Source organism: Callospermophilus lateralis, chromosome 2, assembly GCF_048772815.1.
Source record: "Callospermophilus lateralis isolate mCalLat2 chromosome 2, mCalLat2.hap1, whole genome shotgun sequence".
In the NCBI taxonomy this organism is placed as follows: domain Eukaryota; kingdom Metazoa; phylum Chordata; class Mammalia; order Rodentia; family Sciuridae; genus Callospermophilus; species Callospermophilus lateralis.
Window position 1 is genome coordinate 26,760,813 of NC_135306.1, and position 24,680 is coordinate 26,785,492.

Consider the following 24,680-nt stretch of genomic DNA (forward strand, 5'->3'; position numbering starts at 1 on the left):
CATCATCCATATAAAAAAAGTTCAGAAAGAACATGTTTTCAATATAATTGCTAGAGATCCTACCTAAATAAGTTTAAAAGAAAAAGACCAAATTGTCTTTTTTTGTAAACAATATACTCATCTGATCAGTCTTTATGGAGAGAAAGAAAGAAAATGAATAAACCACTGAAGTGTATCTACAGAGTTCAGTACAGTAGCTAGAAAACAAGATCTGGAAACAAAATACAAAAGTCAATAGCAGTCTCATACACCTATAATAATGAACTGGAAAAAGAAACAGAAAAATATCTTACCTGTATCCCCAATCCCCAATTACAAACTACAAGGTAGCGAAAAATAAATTATCCAAAAATGAGCAAAATCTCTAAGAAAATTATAATATTCTATTAAAGAGAATGAAAGGAGAACTAAAGGAGATATATTTAATGTTCATGAATGAGAATGTCAAGAGACCTTGCATGCTTTTGCTTTCTTACTGCTTTGTGAATAAGCCTGAACTAGTCTGGTTCATGAAAGACACATTGTTCTGGCACCTCCACTGCCCCATTTGACAGCCAGCTATCCTGAAGCAGTTACATGAGTGAGCTTAGATGAGACTATAATCGTCCAGCTGAATCCCACCCAAATTGCTGGGTCACAGTATTCTGAATTAAATAAAAGGTTGTTTTTAGACAGTAAGCTTTGGAGAGGTTTGTTACGTAGTAAAAGCCAAATGATATGTAAACTAAATTAGAAATCAAATATAAAGGCAGAATAGAAACACTTTCAGATATGTAAGGTTTCAACCTTTCTCAGGAGATTATAGGAGAATATGCTTCCTTAGAGTGATGAAGTAAACAAGAAAACACAAAATCTAAAAAACAGAAGTTTTTAACATAGGAAAGATGAAAAGATTTTCTGGAATGCTATGAAGAAAACATTACTGAATGCTATGAAGAAAACCAGCACTGAAGACCAGTCTGCATTATAGTAAAAAGACTAAGAGCTCAAGGTGATGTTTCCAAGGAGAGGGAGGATCATCTGATACGTTAGATCCTACTGAGAGCTTTATGTTTCCGTTGCAAAGTTCACAGATAGATTATTGATAGATTACAAAAAACTTGCAAACAAAAAAAGAGAATAAGAGATTTATATAAATAAAGGAAAATCACCAGAGTGAACTAGATAACTTCCATGTGAATATCCACACATTCATAATAAGGTAAATATTAACCATTCATTTAACTACAAGATGCAGTCATTTTAGGATGATGAGCAGAGGCAGGCATGCATGTGTGTATATATATAAATATATATGAAAGAGTAAAACCAAGAGCTAAACTCGTATAACTCTATAACTCATCATCTAAATGAAATATTAATAAGATAAATGTAAACATTTATAAATGAGAAGATAAATTATAAATGAGAAGCTCTTTTTTTTTTTTTTTAACCAAGAGCTTTGTATTAAGTGATTTTTTTTCCCTTTTTTTAGTACTGAGGATTGAACCCAGGGGCACACTATCAATGAGTGCCCTTTTTATTTTTTATTTTCAGACAGGCTGTCCTTGAACTTGGAATCCATCTGTCTCAGCCTCTCGAGTCACTGTTATTACAGGCACACACCACTACACCTCCACTACTATTTGACTTTTTAAATTAGTACTAGCATTATTTTGCTTAAAAATAAAAACTGAATTTAAAATATCACATTTTAACTTTTCCATAAGTTTAAACACTTTCAAAATATAAAATAAGAAAAAATAAGCAAACAAAAATGATGTATTTATTTGTTTAACACTTACATCATTGCCTGGAAAGAACCAGGGGCCAGAAAACACAGTTCATTCTCCTGATGCTGCTCTGTGCAAGAGTTTGAGATAATCAAGGGTCTGTGCAGCTTTTAGTGTTTTCCCAGATATCCCTATCACTCTGGAAAGTAAGTCCTGCCTACCAGGGGTCAAAACAACTAAAACATATCCCACTGTGGCTGACTAGTTATGTTCATTTAATCTGATGCTCATTTTCTTATTTGCATAATTCCTAAGAATGAAAAATAAAGAAATCTGGAACTTAGAAGTTATATCAGTCTATTTTGCATTACCATAATAAAATGCCCGACGCAGGCTGACTTTACAGAGGAAAGAGGTTTTTATTTAACTTATAATTATGCGAGTTGGAAGTCAAAATAGCATAGCTCTGGTTTTGACAAAGACCCCATGGTAAAAGACAAGAGTGTGTGTGTGAAGAAGAGAAAATATTTTAAAACAGGAAGACAGAAAGCTGGGTGGGGCCAGACTTGCCCTTTTTATTACAACGCTCTTGTAAAAACTGATTTAGGGTCTTGCGAGAACTACCTAATCCCTTCTGGGGGCAAGATACTCAATCACCTCCAATTAGGCCTACCCACTCAAAAGTTCCCCACCTCCTAATCAATACTCTGGAGATCAAGCTTTCAAAACATGAATCTCTGGAAAACACTTATAAACCATATCCAAACTATGTTAAGAAGTAAGCAAAATTTTGAGACACTTCCTTTTTTTTTGCTGACTGCTATCTGACTTTAACTTTGTTAACCATAAATTAGATTAAATTCATAGTTTTGGGCACATTTAAAAAGTATTTCACTTGAGAATCAAACAAGTACTGCACACTTACAAAACAGAAAGAATATAGTCTTGTCCACCTTATATAATATGTACTAAAAATACATCACTAAATCTCTTCCTACTTGCCCTACACTAATGGAGATATTAAATACCTGCATTTTAGGTCTCTCTCACCATTAGGTGACATGTACAGTTCTGGACAGTGAGATATAAAAAGTAGTTTATCATAAGCTTCTTTAAAATATTTTTCTTTAAAAAATGGTGTTAACATTCCTTCTTCTCATCTGTTTTGAACATGGACACGATAGCTGGAACTGTGAGACCAATCTTGTAATGATGAGGGAAAGGAAGAAAGACACTTAGCCCTGACATCAGTAGGCAGTGAAACTAACTACAGCTACCAACCTTTTACCTCTGGTTATTCAAGAAAACTAAATGCACTATATGCATTAGCCATTATTAAGCCCAGGGGGTGCTTTAACACTAACCTATATCCCAGTCCTTTCTACTTTTTATTTTGAGACATGGTCTCAGTAAATTGCCTAGATTGGTCTTAAGCTTCCTGCCCCAGGCTTCCGAGTTGCTGAGATTATAGCGTGTGCCACTGTGCCCAGCTCCTCATATAATTTATACAAACAAAGTTTTAAGAATGATTTTAGGTGTTTTACATTTTAAACTTGTGTAATTCCATACTATTTTGAAAGACAAATATTATATTATCTAAAAGCAATCAACTTACTTCATTCTTCCACAGGTGATACTGTAGTGCAAATGCAGTAAATTCTCTTGGAACACAGAAAAACTTGCATTCTGAAGTGGAGCCATGAGAAGTATTTTTGATTTGTTCAAAGTTTTTACTAATCAGTTCCAGAATCAAAGGATCAATAAGGAACACTGGTACATTTTGGCTGGATGTTAGCATAATAAATTTTTTAACTGCACGCTGTTTGAGAGGAAAAGAATACCCTTAATACCAATCAATAAAACAACTTATTGTATTAAATTTGTATTCACTGATCTTATAAGAATATATAGGGTGTTTATCCAACAGATACCATGCTTAGCACTTACATTAAAAACAAATAAATAAACACATATGCTTCTTGGCCTCAAGCAATACACTCTTCCAGGAATGATGAACAAATAGTTACAATACAAGGTAAAACATGCTATAATAAAAATGTATACCACATACTATAAGAGTACAGAACAATAAGTTATCAATTAACATAAAAAATCTTCATAGAATAAGTGGTATATATGAAAATTTGGAGCTTAGAAACTATTCTCTTGGTATTAGCTAAAATTTCCAAGCAAAACTGAGTGAGGAAACATCAGGACTGTCCGTTTTTATAGATCAGTAATGTCAGCCTTTCAAAACCAAAAATCTATTGTGTGTGTCACTTTTCTTTATATTTGTAATGCTGCTTAACAATATTTCTAAACAAAAGATTTAGACCAAAATATATTGCTTACTCGATCATCTTGCAATATAGTGAATTTTCTAATAGCATAGCAATATTTTAAAATATTATACTGCTGGGAAGTAAGTAGGGACCTCTACTGAAAAAATAGAATTTCAAAATTAGAATGAAAACAGATTAAATCACACTTAGGAGTAAATAATATCTAAGAGTAGCAAAGAGAATACTAGTATATATCATTGTTTAAGATCCTATTTCAATGAAAAGAATACTAAATTTAAAGGGATGAATGTACATAAAAAAGATGTTTCATGGAATTAAAAATAAACTCTTCTTCACAATATCAGAAGGAACTCCTAAAAATACATACAAGATAACAAATATACAAGTATATCAAGAATTTTAAAAATAGAAAAAATGAGATAAAGCTAGGAATCAGTTTCATCATTTGTTTTTAGTGTAGAGTATTATACAAATGTCAAGAATATAATCATCTCTGCCTCAGAGAGGTTTGTTTTCTCTTGTTGGGAGAGACTTCTAAGTAAAAAGTCAGAATAAACAACTGTATGCCAAAAATAACTTAAGTGAAATAGACATTTAAAAAAAAAGATTTTTTAAAACTACCACAAGATGACAAGAAATCTAAATGTTTTTTTGTTTTTAAAAAAACAAATATGTTATTATTATTTTTTTTTAAAAAAAGCTGCCCTCAAAATACAGAAAAACTCTAAACTTAGATGGTTCACTGGTGAGTTTTATCAAAACACTTCCAAAAAACTAAGCTAGAGGGAATATTTTCTGATTTCTGAGGCCAGTATAATACTAATAGCAAAACCTAACAGACAAAACAAAAATACGAAAGAAAGAAAATTACAGACCACGATTACTCATGAATACAGATGCAAAGATATTTAACAAAATATGAGAAAGTCAATTCTAGTAATTAAAAAGCAGAAAGTAAATATCAAAACCAATGTTCATCACAGGAATTAGAGATTAATTTAATATTGGAAAGTCAATCAAAAAAATTCTGCATATCAACAGAACAAAGGGGAAAACCTGTGGTAATTTCAATACATAAAAAGCATTTGAGTGGAGCTGGGCATGTGGTGCAGCAGCAGAGCACTTGCCTTAGCACCACATAAAAAATAAAGGTATTCTGTCCATCTACAACTACAAAAAAATTTTTTTAAAAAGCATTGGACAAATTTCAATCCCTATTTGTGATTAAAAACTCTCATCAAAAAAAGGAATAAGATGCTTCCTCAATTTGAAAAAGGCTATGAACAAAACAAAAAATCTGTTACTGAGTTGTAGGAATTCTTTATAAATCCTTGATATCACTCTTTTGTCAGCTGCAAGTTTTACAAATATTTTCAATTCTATGGCATAAGTAGAAGTTCTAAATTTTGATAGTCTATTGATTTTTTTTTCTCTTAGGGTTAATGCTTTTCTGTGCTTTAGATTAAAAAAAAATGAAAGAGAAATGATTTTTGGAGAAAGACAATGAGATGATAGAAACTAGTACATATAAAGTATTTACATGTTAAATGAATCTCAGGTTAGTATTAAAAAATTTGATGAATATATTTATGGCATCATTATAATTATTAACATAAATATAGTCAGGACAGGGTCAAGGGGATAATGTATAACTTATCTTTTAAAAATATACCTTCCAAATCATTAATACTGCAATCATCATTGCTCCTTAGAAATAGGTGTCCAATTGATTTTTAATCCAATTAATCCTAAATCAACATGACTATCATCACCTACCTACTCCTCGATAATTCACTTTAAGAATGAAAAATGTCTTGTTGAAAATAGGATGTGCTGAGACCACAATAGCATATTCATCTGCCTGTGTATTAAAATTTTTATCAGAACCTACAAGAACTTGACGGGACTTGTTCTTAGGCAAGCTCTCTCTACTACTGAGCTATATTTTCAGCACACAACTTGTTCTTAGCAAAAGCCGGATTCCTAATTATCACTTTTTCTTTTCCTAAGCCTGTCATCTGCTTAATAATTCATTCTAGAATTTTATCAGGACTCAATATCACAGTATTAGTCAGTTTTCACTTTTTATTTCTTCCAAAAAAATAGGACAAAGGCATTTTAATACTTTTCCCTTTCCTGTGATTTTGCAAATATTGTAATAATTCAGTGACCACATTTACAATTTTTTTAGTACCCTGAAATGTAATTAAGTTACAATACAAAGAGAATTCCCTTAATGTGGTAAGCTGCTCTTTAATTTTTTGCTCACCTACCTTGAAAGTAAACCTTTAAAAAAAATTTGCTATTCTTCCCAACTCATGGATCATTCTCCAACTAAAAGGATGGGGTCACCATACCTTACTCCATTAAAAGGTATGAGGATATTGTTAGAGAGTTGTCACTCAATCAATACAAAGTAAAATCTTCTATCCCACTGAAGCCATTATAGCTTTAAATTTTTCCTAAACATGTTCTTTCAGTGTACATATGAAGACTTTCAATAACAGCAAACTTGGAAAATTTTTATTACTATATCATCACATCACAGAATGTTAACATTTATGGATAGACCATTCCATTGCCTTCAGACCACAGGCATATTCCAGCTGTATGTATGTATGTATGATCGTATGTAGTATATATCTGTGTTTCTTAAGAGTGGGATGAAGGTAGAGAAGTGCTAGAAAGAAGTGTGCAAAGTATCCCTTTTTACTTAATTGAGAATCTTTATAATTGAGACTTGGTAATATAAATACTAAGAACATCATGATTCCCTTTTCCCTAAGATGATCCTAAATACACAAAGCAAAACATTTGCTATCTTTAATAAATTTAAAGTTCACATTTATATTTCTAGACTAGATAACTAAGACATCTGCTAGTAGGATGTCCCAGACTTCACTTTTAAAACAGTAATTCAAATCTAGTTAGTATCAGCAATGACTTAAAATAAAACTTGGTTACTTGAAAATTCTAATCTAAAGCCTTCCACATCTGTGGTTACAAACTGTCTCCACAAGACATATCTGGTCATTTTCCACAATGTATACAAACAAGAGAACTGTGATTTTTATTAGTTATCCAATATTGTTTTTCATTCTAAGTTTAGTTAGAATAGAAGGTAAGAAAATAAACTTTATAAATGTGCAGGATCTGGAAATGTGTAAGACTAGTTTCACTTATCTCATAAAGGAAACATGCTGAATAAATTTTTATTCCTGATCACTAATTTTTCATTATTTATAGTTAAGTTCTGAAACATATTCATTCATCATTCATTCGGGGAAGCAACACAGCTCAATGAATGAGAGTTCTAAAGGCAGGCAGTTAGAATCTAGACTCAATCACTTATTAGCCAACTAACTTGAATCTCTCTAAGGTAAATCAAGAATAATAGTATATACTGACTTGGTTAAGGTGTCTATAAGGACTAAATAATACTCTAAGTACTTGGTATAGGGCTCACTCCTTCCTGGCCACTACCTCCTCCATCCCCAAGGTAGTCATTGTATTCATCAAACAAATACTTAAAATTGAGTACACAAACAAATGAACTAAATGTACATTGTAAGTGAGGAATTTTATTGTACATACCCATTGTGTGCTATCAAATCCGATTCTGCTTCCTTTGGATTTTGACAAACCAATTCCATTCTAGGAGGACAACAAAAGAATACTGAAATAAATTCAAAGTCCAGCACGCAACATTACATTTAGGGTGAGTATAAGAGTCAAACTACATATTAGCTCATAGTCATTAGAAGGCATCACCCAAATACTTATTTTCATGTAGTCAGAAGCTAAGAATGCTATTATTTTATAATACAGCTACCTAAGATGTAAAACATCAACAGAATACAGTAATTAACTAAGTATATGTTGCCCAAATCTTTAAACTAATCAATGACAACAAATAAACAACAAATTCTCTGCTATCTCTCTGGAATTAGAGTTGGTCAAGTTAGCTACATATTCCTAACCTCAGGTTATCTCCATATAATGAATTAGTATTTGCAGGTCCTGGCAAAGAGTAAGTAAATTTATTGAGCAGCTCCTAAATGTCAGGTACTATATTTGACACATCTACATATAAACTATATACTTTTTCCTATCTCTCACAATGATTCTACAAAGCAAACATTTTTATTTTTGGTTTACAGATAGCTTTGGTATCCATACTTTTTCTAAGACACATCATTATTTAAAATGCTGAGTTATTTTTAAAAAATATTTTAAAAAATATTTAGGTCCAGAAAATCAGACCTCTGATAAGTTCCAAAATACTTTCAAAGGAACAGGAAAGTGAACATTTGATGGAATACACAAGAAGAAGAATGTTTTAAGCTCAAAGAAGATCCGAGAAGGTTTTTATACCTTTAATATGTTGTTTACCTACAAGCTAAAAATGGTAGGATGCTGAAGAAAAATGTGAGTTAAAAAAAAATGGAAACTCACCTTCCCACTAACCATACACTCAAGGGCAGAATACAAATCTATGCCATTTCTGTACCACCACTACCTTGGCTTGGTAAGTAGTAAATGCTTAATCCATTATATCCCATCATCTATAAAGAATTGACAATTTGGGACCCATTGGATTAATAAGAGTCTATTAATTGGAGAGAGGGATGAGGAATTACTAAGAAATATACTGAGATATAATGAGAAATTAAGGTATAGCCAGAGTCTCTCCTAACATGCTCTGCAATTTAGGCAATAACATTTTAATACATGTAGATGTTTGAGAAAAAGCAACAAAGACACATGTTTGTAATCTTTAGTACTGAAAAAAGACTGTGAACTCTGCAATATAGTCATTTGTTGCTCACCCACAGTCTTATATTAGTAGGCAAGACTGATTTTCTGAGCTGTTTAACTTGTGGCATTTAGGATAGTCTACTAGTTCACTCTCAATGAGAAATAGATCACATTACCATAAAAGCCACCTTACCATAAAAGCCACCTTTTTAAAGTGTAGAATTCAGTAATTTTTAGTATATTTACAGAGTTCTGCAACTATCACCACTATATACCCAAATAAAACCTATTAGATATGGCTCCCCAACCTTCCTCCACTCAGCCCTAACTATAATGTGTTTTTTTTTTAAAAGAGAGAGTGAGAGAGGGGGGGGGGAAGAGAGAGAGAGAGAGAGAGAGAGAGAGAGAGAGAGAGAGAGAGAGAATTTTTAATATTTATTTTTTAGTTATCGGTGGACACAACATCTTTGTTTGTATGTGGTGCTGAGGATCCAACCCGAGCCGCACGCATGCCAGGCGAGCGCGCTACCGCTTGAGCCACATCCCCGGCCCCAAACTATAATGTTTATACATTTTTTCTCTGTGGATTTGCCTCAAGTGAACATTTCATTAAAATGCAGTTATAATATGTGGCTTTTTGCATCTGACTTTTTTCAATTTGCATAATGTAACAGTTCATCTATGCTATAGCATGCATCAGTATTTAATTATTTTCCCCCATAGCTGAGTAATATTCTATTGTATTCATTGTTTGATGAACATTTAGATAATTTGGCTACTATGAAAAATACCAGCACAAACATTCACGTTTTATATAATTCCCTATTTGTATACTCACAATCTGCCTCTATTTTACTTCATTTTATATGCTTAGCAAAAATCCACTCTACTTTTTGTACACATGCAACTGTGCAGCTAAACATGGCTGCTCACTGGTGTCACTTTAGATTCATGACTACTAGCTTCAAATAGGATCTTAATTCTGCCCAGCAATCATCCTACATTTCCCTTGTGTATTAACTCTCATTCTCCTAGATGACTTTTTCTGCTCTTTTCTCTTTCCAACACCCCTCCCTATCTATCCTTCAACTTATGGCATTGCTTTTCTATTTCCCGGGATGTGGGGGAGGGAAGAAATTAGAGAAAAACCTTCAAGAGTTCCTACCACATCTCAACTACCTAATCAAATTATATCCCTACAGTCTACCTTTCCTCCTCTCCTGACAGATGAGCTGCCTACATTCCTATTAAAGGCCAAACTCTCCATTTACATATCTTATCCCTCTCGCCTGGCCAAAGAAATTGCTTCAGCAATTTTTCTTTCTCTGCTGGATCATTTCCATCAGCATACAACATGACATTGTTTCTCCTATCTTAAAAAAAGTAATTAAGACAAAAACTTCTTGGTGTCTCTTTCCCACCATTTTTCTTACTCTTTTACCAAGAGAACTCCTAATGGGTTGTCTATACTCATTGCCCACAATTCTCCTATGAACTCACTTGAGCTTAAATTCACTCAGTAAGCATTCATCAAGAACACCAATAACCTCCACATTGCTAAATTCAATGATGAATTATTAGTCCTTGTCTTATTGGACCTACCAAGAATTGTTGAACAACTTCTGCCTCACTGAAATATTTCATTCACTTGGCTCTCAGAATTCCCATGCTTCCAGTCTTCTACTATTTCCATCTGGCTACTCTTTCTTAGTATCGCTAGCTAGTTCATTCCATTTCTGACATGCTGCTGAAGGGTCTCTGAGCTCAGATCTTGAAACTTGCTTTTTTTCTTTCTCTTAAATCTATATTCACTTCCTTGGTATCTCATCTAGTCTATGGCTTTAAATACCATCTATCTGCTTACAACTCCCAGCTCATACTACCCCTTTGAATTTCAGACTTAATATACACAGTTGTCTATTCACCTTCTTCATTTGAATAGCTACCCCAAAGGTACAATGTACCAACAAAAGAAAACACACACACAAAAATGATTTTCACCATCCCTCAAACTTGCTCTTCTGTGTCTTTCTTATCTCAGTAAACAACAACTTTCCCCTTCCAATTACCTAGGCCAAAAATACTAGTTATTCCTGATCCTATTCTGTCTTTCATACCCCACATCTAACCCATTAATAAATCCTTACAGTTCTGCTTTCCATTTCTCACCAACTTCCAAGTCCAAGCCATTATCATTTCTTATGTAAATAATAATAGTCTTTTATCTGTTTCAGCCTTTATTCCTATATTTCATTTCCAACACAGCAGCCAGATTATTTGTTTTAAAGTAAAAATCAGATCACGTCATGTAACACCTCAAAACCTTTCTATGATTCACAATCTTACTAAGACCCAACCAAAGTCCTTTTAATGGTTTAGACCTACAATAACATGGAATTTTGTAGCCTTATTCATTATTCTCCCCATCTCTCACTCTTCTACAGTCACATTAATCTCTATGCTGTTCTCAGAACTGCCTGTTTATTCCTGCCTCAGAACCTTTGCACTTCCTTTGATTTCTACTTAGTATGCTACTCCTCTAGACATCCATATAGCTCATTCTCTTTGAATAGGCTGTTTCTTTTATTTGTAATGGAGTTCTCATCCTCCAGTTCACCTGGAGAACTCCTACTCATTCCTATAAGGACAACTCAAAACATTCTTTCATCCATGAACCAACTCCATTGCTGTGAACTTGAGGTGAGACAGAACATCATGGTAGAAGGCATAGCAAAGATGCTCAGCTTATGGAAGCTGGGAAACAGAGACAGCAAAAAGAAAGGAAGGGAAGAAGAAGAAAGGGACCATGGACATACAATCCAATACTATGCCCCCAGTGACCTACTTCCTGCAGCTATCCCCCCCCACCCCCGCCGACCACAGTTACCACCTAGCAGTCCAAATTATTAACCCATCAATGGATTAATCCACTGATGAGGTTACAGCTCTTATAATCCAATCTTTTTGCCTCTGAACATTACTGCATTGCCTAACACATGAGCTTTTTGGAGGACATTTTTAGATACAAACTATAACACTAAATTTCCCCAATTTGTGAGTTCCTAGAAGGCAAGGATTAAATTGTATTTGTCATTTTATTTCATAGCCTAGTACTATGTTTGAGCCACAGTAAGCTTTCAACAAATATTTGACAAATGACTGAATGTTCTGAAAAAATTAAAAATATATCATATAGTTAGAGTCAATAAGGGGTTTTTTAAAAAGCCTAAATATATTCTAAAACATTTTTTATGGGATTTATAGTGAAATTTAAGGGAAAGGAGTGAATGAAAAAAAATCAGATGCCAATAAAGACTGGAAGAAAAAAAATTTGGTGACTATTGAATTCCACTGATAACTGAATCAAATAAATATTTGTCATGAAGGAAATGAGTCAAATAAATATTTATCATATAAGAAGAAAAAATCCTGTTTTAGTTGTTGTTTTGTTTGTTTTATTTATTTATTTATTTTTGTGTGTGTGTGTGGTACTGGGGATTAGAACCCCAGGGTCTTGCCTGCAAGGCAAGTACTCTACCAACTGAGTTATATCCCCAGCCCTAATCCTGTTATTTTTGAAGGCAGAGTTCAACATGCAGTTTCTTAAAGGAATCAAAATTCCAATTCCTTAATTTGCATTATCTTTAAATATGCCCATATAGAATCAAATGCCAATACTTAAAAAAACACTAAATAACTGAGTTTTTTCAGTTGTTCATAAACTCTCAAATCTAAGGATAAGAAACACTAACTATGGTGAATTCAACATGATAGCCTCCAAGTAGCCTTCCACTCTGCCTGTCAGTGCCTTTCCTTATGGTAGAAACATCATTCTTCTACTTACTTCTGAGCCACTGAAGTTTATAGTGGACTGAAGTCATAAATGTAATTTGTAATGGTGAGAAAGCTACATTTACTAATTGAAACTGTTTGGTCAGACAACTTAAAAATAGTTGAAAGTCTGAGAATAAGTAGAAAAAATTTTTTAAATACCCTTTAATTCTAATTGTTAAATTAATTATTAATAATTCTAATTAATTTATAAATTCTTTCACATTTCTCCTGGATACTGCAAAAGTGGGAAGGGTTGGAGAAGAAGGGAAGTAGTACTTCATAAGTTTGCCATGTTAAATCTTACTATCAAACATAATATTCTTCCTCCAGAAATGACCTATTATTATTCTTCAGAGCAAAGTGGAACAAGACAACAAAGATGAAAGGAAAAATCATGTTTCTTAATTTTAATAAGTAATTGATTAACTAAAAAAATTACAATTTTTTTTTAAAATTCCAAGTTTCTTGCACATGATATAAACAACTACAAGATCAATTTCCATTTCTAATGATGGCATATAAAATTGTTTTCTGTGAATGATTACTGACAAACTTGAAATCCAAACTCCTCTTCCATCTCTCTCTTTCCTACTTCTAGCCAAACACACATAGGTTACAAAATATAACACAAAGATATCCTAGCACACCACCCTATAAGTGGCCTCCTAAGTAGTAAAAACAGCTGATTACTTAAGGCACTAGTGTGGTTTATCTTGACTAAGTCAAGAACAACGTAAGGTTGGGATTACTGGAGTTTTACACAAACATTGCTTTGTCTTTCTTCCACCTAAGCATTAATATTTTATCATTTTCTGTTGTGCTTCAGCAATCCTTAAAGTCATCTTTTTTCATATCTTATCAATCTTTTTAAATTAATTAATTAATTAATTAATTATAATTAGGTATATGACAGCAGAATGCACTTTGATTCACTGTACCCAATTGCAGCACAGCTTTACATTTCTATGGTTGTACATGATGTAGCGCCACACCATGTGTGCAATCATACATGTACCTAGGGTAATTATGGATATCTTATCAATCTTATGAGCAAGAAACTTAATATACCTGGAACCTATTTCACTCATTTATGAAAAAGTGATAAATGGAGGCTTGTTAAGAACACTGTAACAACTGAACTCAATTCAATTTATCAAACTGTAATTAAAGCTTTAAAAGGACTAGAAAACATAAGCTATTAATACTTATCATCTTCTGAGCATCTAGCATATATCAAAACCTAAGTTATATGTACCACATACCTCAACCAGAAAGTTACTATTAGCCCTATTTAAAGAAACTGAGGCTCAAAGAGGTTAAGTGATTTGTCAATGAATGAGGGATTTGAACTCTCTAAACCCCAGAACTATCTTTCTAACCGCCCAAATCAAGAATTATTGCTCTTACTACATTTATCAAATTATAGGTCTCTTGAACTTTGTTCTACATATCTCTGTGTTCCTGCTAAATACCCTGTGTATAACAATTGATCAATAAATACAGTCTGAATAAGCACACAAAATTAGGTGCAGTAAAAATCAATGAACAATTTAATCATATCCTAGACAGTCCTAGAGACATCTCTTTGCCTTTTTGGTGTGCAATGTAAGCCAAATACAAATGAACCTCAACTTGTGATGGTTTGATTAAAAATATTTTGACTTTCTGATGGTGTGAAGTGATAAACATTTTGTAGAAACTACTTTGAATTTTGATCTTTTCCTAGGCTAGCAAGATATAGTACTACAGCTGCCATCAGCCATGTGATCACAAAGATATACAACTGATAGTCTATTGTATACTATGCTATGATATTCCGTAATTAGGCATATTAAAATGCATTTTTGACTTATAATATTTTCAACTCATAATGGGTTTATCAGGACATAACCTCATTGTAAATCTGTACTTGAAAGTTGGAGCCCATAGAACATGCTCACAAGGCTACCATACTACAACAGTGTGTACTTCAGAGGGTTATTCTACTTATCTACAGAATTTTATCAATAGATATACTAGTTCCTCATTTTTAATGTTATTAGATAACTAAATTATTCAGACCTCAGACCTCATTTAGTGGGTCACAGAAAAGCTAACCTTGTTTGACCAGCTAGAGACAAAAGGATTCTGTGGTCAGGCCCTGAAATAGACAGAAGTAGGTCTCCTTAACTCTAAGATAGTAAATACCTCTTTCTTCCTTAACCAATAATAGGTATTAGTATAATCTTTCCTAAAGATTTCCTGAGTTCTATGTTCTATGGGCTCCAACTTTCAAGTACAGATTTACAAAGACGTTATGTCCTGATAAACCCATTATGAGTTGAAAATATTATAAGTCAAAAATGCATTTTAATATGCCTAATTACTGAATATCATAGCATAGTATACAATAGACTATCAGTTGTATATCTTTGTGATCACATGGCTGATGGCAGCTGAAGAGTACTGTAGTCCTTCTCAACACAGTGGTACTGCAGGCATTCACTACTGCTGGAAGAATCTATTAGTTTCCAAACATTATCTCTACTTCTTTATTTCTATAGATATAGACAAAGGCAACTTAGATTATTACTCTTCCCTGGTAGATTCTAAATTAAAATGTATACTATAGTAAAATAATTTTGATATTGTATACAATTGTCACCAAATTTCTTAACTGAAATACTTTTTGTAGCAGATAATTTTTATATGACTATATCAGAAAACTGCAATAAACATCACCGAAACTTGGCACTTTTTTTAATATTTATTTTTTAGTTGTATTTGGGCACAATACCTTTATTTTATTTGTTTATTTTTATGTGGTGCTAAGGATTGAATCCAAGGCCTCGCACATGCTAGGCAAGTGGTCTACTGCTGAGCCACAACCCCAGCCCTGAAACTTGGCACTTTTGACTTCAGCGTGTAATTATGAAAACATTTAACTGAAATTCTGAATTACTTGCCATATTACACAAATATGAGACTCTCAGTAAGAAATGTTTCTATAAAAATTAAAAGACTGTGATTAATGTATGTACTGCAAAAGAGAAATATGTTAAGAAACTATACAGCTAAAGGGAAGTCTAAAGATAAAAAAGAAAAAATTACCTTTGCTGATAAATAATGCTTGTAGTAGTACAACTGAAATAGCAGAAATGCTGAACTTGTCAATGTTAAAAGGGCCAAAATCACGTTCTTATTGATTCTACTCATTAGTCTGTGGTGTTCACTTGGTTGTCTTTCAAATGTAGCCAGGTTTTCATCTTTTTGGATAGGAAGATAATCTTGTTTTCTGTGAATAAAAATGTAATTCTGAAGAGACAAAAACCTGTTTTAATTATTTTTACCAGTAACAATCAGCAACAGCATAGATAGTTATCTAAAGTTCCACAGAACAGTCTGACCAACAGGGATTTTGGGGAGGGCTTCTCCAAAGTTTCTGATCCAGCAGATTTGGTATGGAACCTCTGAAAGAGCACTCTGACAAGTTCCTAGATGATATGGATGCTGCCAACAATATTGAAAACCATTACCACAGAAGAAACTGAGAAAATTTCTGGTCAAGACACACATGTATGATAGCTCTCCATAGTTTTTTAAAGATTTTCAAGAGTATGGAACCTAGGATGTGATCAGTTTTTATAAATGTCCCATGTATGTTCTCAGTTTTTTGACAATGTAATGAATACCATTATAAATAATTTTGTTTTTTCATCTTGGATGCCATCTCTGATTATTTAAGATAAGAAATTTAGTATAACTATGCTTCTACCTTTTCTCCAATATTTGCTTTTGATTAAATATATGCTGTTTAGATTATCTACTGTCTACTCTTTTTTTAAATGTTTATTTTTTAGTTTTAGGTGGACACAATATCTTTATTTTACATTTATGTGGTGCTGAGGATAGAACCCAGTGCCTCATGTATGCTAGACGAGCACTCTACCACTGAGCCACAACCCTAGCCCCCTAGATAATCTACTTTACTCCTATAAATACGCTAATACCTTTATTACTTGATGTCTATGTTTTTATATGTCTTTTGTTCTCTATCTAAAAATAAAACATTGGCAAGTTTATACCACCTTCTGCCTTCTATCCTTTTTCAATCCTGACTTTTACTAGTTACTTCTACTTTGTAACAGTTCTACACTATTCCATAACTACAAATCTCATTTTGTTTTTATTCCTATAATGTCCCCTGTCAGTCCTATTGCTATATTATCTCTGTTCTTTTATGGATGACTGATATTCATCTTTTGGCAATTTATCAAGAAGAACTTATTACAGTTTCCACTTATGTTGAGTTTTTGCATTATTCAAAAATAACTGTCAATAGTTTGACAGTCTGGGTTTGAGGTCACACTTTATCTTCCTGATAACTTATAGGCTATTACATTATTTGAAAATATCTGATTCCCCAACACCACTTATAGTTAATCTAATTCATTAATGAGACGAGCAAAGGATGCATTCCTTACCTATGAAATTCAATTTTTGTTAAGCTAGATTATGTAATGATATGTATATTAGTTTCCCCTTAATCTTTATGTGTCCTTTCAATCTGTTAAGTAAAGATAACTTTGTGGAAATTTTTCTTAAGTTATATGTTCAAACAGTTTTTAATTCTCTATTTCAAGAACCCCAATTAAGCATTTGTTTATCTCTTTTCATTCTCATTAACTTTTGCTCAATTTTTAGAAGTCTGTCATCATATCTTTTTCTTAGTTTTCCACATTAATATTCCATTTTCCTCCAAAGTTTCTGATTTTGTCTTTCTTTCCTGAGCTCTGTCAAACTATGATTCATTATATGCTATTGTTTTACCATTTCTTTCTAGCTCTTGAGCCAATTAACTTTGCTGTTTATTTAAAGGATAAACTATTCTAGTAATTTCTTTAAGGCCAGTACAGTTTTCTCATGGGTTCACTATCATTTGTTTTTCCCTTGTTTCTTTTCTCTTTTCTTCTTGTAGGATTTTTGTGTACTGTGCTCATTTCCTTTTTATTATTATTTATCTTTGAATGGCTTGAGTTCCCTCTGGATTAGTTATTTGCAGGAGTACTGTGAAAGGAAGAAACAACTGTGTTCTAGACTAGAGGTACTCTCTCTGGCATATAGTAAAGCTCTTTCTGACAAAATGTTTTGTACAAGTGAATGTGGAAAAAAGAGAAAGTGTGTGAGAATAAGCGAGAGAAAGGTGTTTACATATTACTATCTCCAAGTGTCAGAAACAGGTAGCAAAAGGCCACTTAAAATCTCTCTTTTGCCTCAGCAAGAGTGTCACCTGCAAAGACAGTGTATTTGTGTATCATCTCATTTTTTTTTTTTTTCTTGCTTGCTGGTTCATTTTGCCAAGCAGTACGAGGAGGTTCCCAGAGCTTTCCTAAGTATCCAGATCCCACTGTAAACAACCTTTCACTCTTTGCTCCTCCAGCTCTAAGACTGCTTTCTACAAGGATCCTCTTTAACATATTCCTGCTTACAGTTGGCAGTCATTTCCCAAATATTTAGATTTGGGGTTACAAGTCTTCTAGTCTCAGGGAAAATGTAATTACATTTCTATCTCTCATTTTCTGTTATTTCAGTGTAATTTCAGATAGAAGAGGGCACAAATGTCTTTATTCTGCTATCTTAAAAGCAGAAGTCTTGGTTTGAAGTTTTAAAACATGTAAATGAGCTTATAAGGCTGAAACCTAGGTAAAACCAATACTCTTAAGAAATTACATAAGATCAGCAAACTAACAGAAATGATAGCTATCAGCAGTAATGTAAATTATCTACCTCATCTACAGATAATGTATGTAAGCATAGACAAGTGGATAAATCATGGTATTCCTTTCCTAAAACTGTGAAAACTATCAACATGCAGCAATGTTGATGATGGTGTTATTTTCTGCTGTCACCTAAAACCTGCTAAAATAAAATCAATACTCTGAAAAAGACTGTTTACAGGATAACAAGGAGAATATACTTCAAGATTTCAGTTCAGTTTCTTGTGCCTATTTTAAATTATACATCAATGTATTATATGCTGATTCCTAATGGCATTCAGATTGTGCCATTGCTTACATTCTCCTAAGCTCAATTATCAAAATTCTAAGCTCAATGCCAAATAATGGTAAACACTAGAAATCAAATGATAAATATGATACACTTCCCCAATTTCTAAGAGTTTAGAAATGAGTATGGGAGCTTTCCCAAAGAACAATGACAGTAGTGATGGTGGTAGAGGATGTGATGCACCTAAAAAAGAGGATGGGAAGGTTTTCCAAAATGTGCAAGACTCATGCCTTATCATCACTATATCTACTAAAACCCACTACTCTAGTTTGAATAGACTCAATCATAGATAAACTATAATAATAAAATAATAAAAGGCAATAATAATATAGTGCAATTGCTATGCTGGAGTACAAGTCACCATGGATGTATAAGGAAAGGCAACTAACTTTAAGGCTTTTACTGATTTATATTTTGAATCACAGTAATTGGTGCACACTAATCATTTCCCTCATAAACCTAAAATTGACTGAATTAATATCAAGTAATAGTAGGTATATAAGTATACTATAATATACTATCCAATATTCAAGAACATTAAAACTATTTACATAAAAGGTCTCTGTCCTGCAGGAGGTTTACGATAAAACATAATATGAAATATAAAAAAATAATTTTTTAGAGTTTAAAGCCATACATGGTTCCAATTATCAAACAATAAATATTAAAAAGTAACATAAAAAGATATGGCATGGAACCTAAGTAAAAATATTATCGGTGTACAAATTCCATCACAGTAAAAACACTAGGAAGGATAGATAATGCATTTTCTTTTTAGAGGAGGAAGTTGATTTGGAGCTCACAGTTTAAGAGGTCTCAGTCAATGGTCAGCTGGCTTCATGGCTCTGGGTTTGAAGTGAGGCAGAAAATCATGGTGGAAGGGCCTGGTAGAGGAAAGCTTCTCAGCTCATGGCAGCTAGAAAGAAGACAGTTGGGGAACAGTGAGGAGAGGAGAGATAGACACAAGACATAATCTCCAAGGGCACACCCCCAGGGGCTTACTTCCTTCAGTCATACTTCACCTGTCTACAGTTACCACCCAGTAGTCCATTCAAATTATTAATCTACTAATGAGGATTAATTAAGTGGATTAATCTACTAATGAGGCCACAGCTTTCATCATTACCTAAAAGTCCTATTTCTTAACCTTAGAAAGCATATGGACTGTGCTTTCAAAACATGAGCTTTTTGGGGAACATTTTAGATCCAAACCATAACATTCTGTCCCTGGCCCCCCAAAGCTCATGTCCATCTCACAATGCAAAACACATTCAGTACATCTCCAACAGTTTCAGCATTGTTCAAAAGTTCAAGTTCAAAGTCTCTTCTGAAACTCAAAGCAAACTCTCTGCTGTGAGGCCCTGTAGAAATCAAAAACAAATTACATATATTCAACACACAATGATACAGAGTAAACACTCCTATTCCAAGAGGGAGGAATAGGGGCATAGAAAGAAGGAATGGGAGCAAGGCAAGACCAAAACACAGCTGGGAAAACAAGTCCTGCCATCTCCACATACAGCATCTGGGGCACATGGTGGGAAGATTGATCTCCAAAGGACTTGGGGCAGCCCTGCCCCTTTGGCCTTGAGGGTTGCTGCACACATGGCCTCTTAGGCCAGCTGTGTCTGCAGCCAGCAGCTTTCCTCAGGAAACATTCCACATTATTGGCATCTTTTAATCCCACATTGCCCTCTCATGGGTTGCTTGAAAACATTCTGACCCTGCTACACTTTGCATAGCCTCCCAAGACCTTATTACGAAATCTCAGTGGAAGCCTCCATGACCATTAATTAACTCCTGCAACATGCTTTCCTGGAGACCAACAACATGTTGGACAATGCTAAAGTCTTCTGCTAGTGTGAGCAGCAGCTGGGCCCCCTTAGACCATGGCTGCATCAACCCAAGTACCTAGACAGCTGAGCATGATGAAACAACACTGGGGAAGCAACTTCCTGGGCTTCATTGGCTGGGCAAGCAGGGTGCCCCAATGGTTGCTCCTTAAATGAGTTTTCACCTTTACACCCTTGATCTTGCCATAGGTCTGGTCTTGTTGATTCCTGAGATACCTACATCTTTGCTATTATTTATGCATAAAACACACAGCTTCTCTTCAATGGTCATAATCTCTTTAGCAATCAACTTTCCTGGTCCCAACTTTAAAGAGACTTCTCTGGTCAAACCACAGATTTTTCAAATCTTTCTCTTCTGCTTTCTACTCCTGATTATCATGGTAAACATGGCTAAAAGCCATTAGCAATACCAATGCCACTCCCTGAATGTTGTACCACCTTGAAATTTCCTACACCAGATTAATTAGTCCATCATCTTAAAATTCAATCCACAGAAAAATCTCAGGATATGGACAAAATGTAGACAAGTTCTGCATCAGAATATAATGTGTGGCCTCTACACTAATTCCCTTTGAAGTCCCTGTTCCCATCTGAAACCTCATGAGCATAGTCTTCCCAGTCCACATTCCTATAGGCATTGTGGTCTTCTGGGCTCCAATCAGAATCAGCCATTAAGTTCTGCTTACAACACTCTAAGGCTTCTCCAGCCTGTATCTTCAAACTTTTCCAAAATCTTCTGGCAAATCAGTTGTAAGGGTTTCAGAATCACATGGTGAGGTATGTCACAGGAAGGACCCAACTTCTTGGTACTAGTTACTGTGTTAGCCTTTCATCTCTGTGACCAAAATACCAGACAAGAACAACTCAGAAGAGAAAAAGTTTATTTTGGGCTCACAGTTGCACAGCTCTCACGCAGTCCATGATTAGCCAACTTCATGGCTTTAGGCCTGAGGTAAGGCAGATCATGATGGTGGACAAACATGGCAGAGGAGGCCGCTGTGCTCATGGCAGCCAGGAAGCAGAGAGTGCAATTCAAGAAAATATACTTAAGTTTCCTAAAGAAGATGTATATTGTGTCAATGGAAAAAAAAAAGAAGTATTACAGAGATAGTAAATCAAGATGAGAGAAAACAAAGGAAAAATGATGGTAAATGTTTGTAAAAAAAAAAAACAAAACAAAGTTGATGGGATGCTTCGTTAAGAGGTTTAAGCAGTCCAAGCATCTTGAAGTTCTAATGTAAATATGAGAAGGTTAATATAAGTATAGTATATTACAGCACACAATTACTCTTACATGATGTGGAAACAGAACATAATACATAAACAGAAATCTAAAAATGAAGAAGAAATGGGTAGATCTTCCCAGCTAAACCATGGATGGATTATGGTATCAGAGCTATCATTCCTCTTAATCTTTAGGCCTGAGACAGCTAGAACCCAAGACTGGCCACCTTCATCTAAGAACAAACATCTTCTTTTAATCTTTCATTATCAACTTTACTATGTGCTAAGACACAAAAAATGTTGGGAAAAAATTGGTAGTAGATAAAAGTCATCCATGGAAAATATATAGAATGAGAAGTTCAAAACTGTTTTCAGATGACTCTTTCTATAGCCAAGATCAGCATTGCATATTCTTTCAGCATCCTACTTGCCTTTTTACATTATTATTCTTTTGAAGGCACTGGAATGAAAGACTTTGGCCTTGACATGAGACACATCCTGACCCTCACATTTTTGAGAACTGCCCGAGCATGGGTCTGTTTGAAGGATTACCAACTCCGCCCTGCTTTTTAAAAATTCCACTTCTTCCTACTCCTACCTCTGGATCACCTCTGTTGAAATAAGGGCCTCTTGGACAAGCACTGACCTGCCTTGACATTTAACTTAGGTTATAAAATTATGTGTTAGCCTGGACATTTCAACACTGCTAGATCCCAACTTACTCAGTGTAGTATAAGCCAGAAGAACTGACAGCAAAATAAAACAAGTTGAACCACGAAGGGAAGAGGATAATGCAATTATGGTTAGAAGGCTGAGGTAACAGGATGGGAGGCATAAAGACAAAATGATTCTGAAGATGTGTTTCAGAGGTAAGACAAGTCAACAATTTCCTGATGTCCTCAGAAGCCAAAAAAGGCTCACTAGCATAGCTACTCTCCAATCTTCTCTAAATATTGTTGTTCTTTTTTAAAATTAATTATTTATTTGTTCTAATCAGTTACACATGATAGCAGAATGCTCTTTGATTCACTGTACACAAATGAAACACAATTTTTCACTTCTCTGGATGTGAATGAAAATACTAATTATGCTAATATTTTCCCATATTTGGAGTAAGGGAATGGTGTTAAATCAAGTTATTTTTAGGTAAGTAAATTCTTCCCCTCAAGATACAAGTACTGGGGCTGGGGATGTGGCTTAAGCGGTAGCGCGCTCGCCTGGCATGCGTGCGGCCCAGGTTCGATCCTCAGCATCACATATAAACAAAGATGTTGTGTCCGCCGAAAAACTAAGAAATAAATATTTTAAAAATTCTCTCTCTCTCTTAAAAAAAAAAAAGATGCAAGTACTGAATTGCTTGGTTGAAGACATTTGGATATTTACGTTAGTAAAACTGCAAAGTTAACAGAATTAAACACAGGGTTCCAGGTGAGTGAAGTCTCAGTAAAACCTTTAAATGTAAATATATTTACACATATAAAATCTGAATGGATGTTTACCGATAGTAACAATGTTTATTCTTGGGGAGAATTTGGGATTTTTACATTGTTCTTTGAACTTTTCTAAATTATCTCAATAATTTTATAATGAGCATGTATCCTTTTTATAATGAATAATTTTTTTCATTTTAAAACTGATGATGGATAATATTAAGTGGTTTAATAACCTGACACATTTGGGAAACAGGATCTAGACTCTTGTCATTTACAAGTATGATCCTTAGATCAGTAACATCAGTTGGTGCTTGTTGGATATAGAGAATTTTCAGGCCCAACGTCAGAATTAGATTCATAATGTAATTTTTAACAAAATCTTCAGGTAACTCATATGTGCATTAAGCTTTCTGAAAAGCACTGATCTAGATATTAAGACTTTTACATACAGGGACAATAAGAACAATGTTTAAATTGTTCATCATGTCTCTAGTACCTAGCAGTGCCTTAAACACATATTTAGTGAATAAATATGTAAATGATATAGCTTCTTGGTAAAACAATCATAATATAACTGTAAATACCTATTTCAATCATTCATTTTCTGTTGGGTTTACCAGAAGTGGGTGAAGAATATTTGCAGTAAATGCTATTTGTAAATTACTAACAATGTTGGTTCCCTAGAACCTATAATTATATATAATTCTTTTTTTTTTAAAAGGAGTCTTACTCTTTTTTTTTTTTTTTTTCAGTTGAAGTCGGACATACTACCTTTATTTATTTATTTCCATGTGGTGCTGAGGATTGAACCCAGGGCCTCACAGGTACTAGATGAGCACTCTACCACTGAGCCACCCCAGGAATCCTTACTCTTTGATCTGAGATCCACAGGCCTCATTCAATGATTTCTCTAGCCTCCTATGTATGGGTATAGCCTATAGTTCCTGTCTCTAAAACCTCCCCCTCAACACAAATCCAATCTCTCTTTTAATTACCAAACCCAAGAGAAAACTTACTATTTTAAATCCAGTCTACTTACTCTCTCTGCCTGTTTTCAACTCTGTACCATACACCTCAAATTTAACATTCAAAGTTAAATAATTTTATTCTGTATCAACTCTCTTCCTTTTTCCCTTCAGAAGGTAGTTCTCCATCCTCACAGACTCCAATTTTTACAGGAGAGAGTCTACCTGGCCCAACAACATCACTTTACAAAGGAGAGTAGGATCTAAAAGAATTAAATGACAGTCAAGAGGTTAGTTATGGGAAACATTAGATTTATAATACAAATCCCCTTACTCTCAACACATTATTGCATGCTGGAATTTGACAGAATTCCCATTTTTGTCAATAGTACTTAGATGCGCTTTTTAGAAACACGGGTTCAAAATATCATATAGATCCATGAACTCAAATGCAACACAGCATTTCTTTTGATTCTTTTGATATTTCATGCTTATCATCTTCTTCCTCTTCAGAACACTGCAGTTTCCACTTTGGAGTTCCTTCATCATTCAG

General features: G+C 34.0%; 1 protein-coding gene across 4 annotated transcripts in view; it reads right to left on the minus strand.

The window, feature by feature from the left end:
* Nucleotides 1-24,680, minus strand: part of Fktn (fukutin) — a 71,722-nt gene that overhangs the window by 45,768 nt on the left and 1,274 nt on the right. For 3 of the 4 annotated variants that reach the window (XM_076845725.2, XM_076845724.2, XM_076845727.2), the window contains exons 2-5: nucleotides 19,456-19,568; nucleotides 15,698-15,901; nucleotides 7,610-7,669; nucleotides 3,328-3,531 (exon numbers count right to left, since the gene is read on the minus strand). In XM_076845725.2, coding sequence (XP_076701840.1) covers nucleotides 3,328-3,531; nucleotides 7,610-7,669; nucleotides 15,698-15,802 — 369 coding nt within the window. In that variant the 5' untranslated portion in view covers nucleotides 15,803-15,901; nucleotides 19,456-19,568. The remainder of the gene's footprint in view (nucleotides 1-3,327; nucleotides 3,532-7,609; nucleotides 7,670-15,697; nucleotides 15,902-19,455; nucleotides 19,569-24,680) is intronic. The other variant, XM_076845726.2, reaches the window with a different exon arrangement.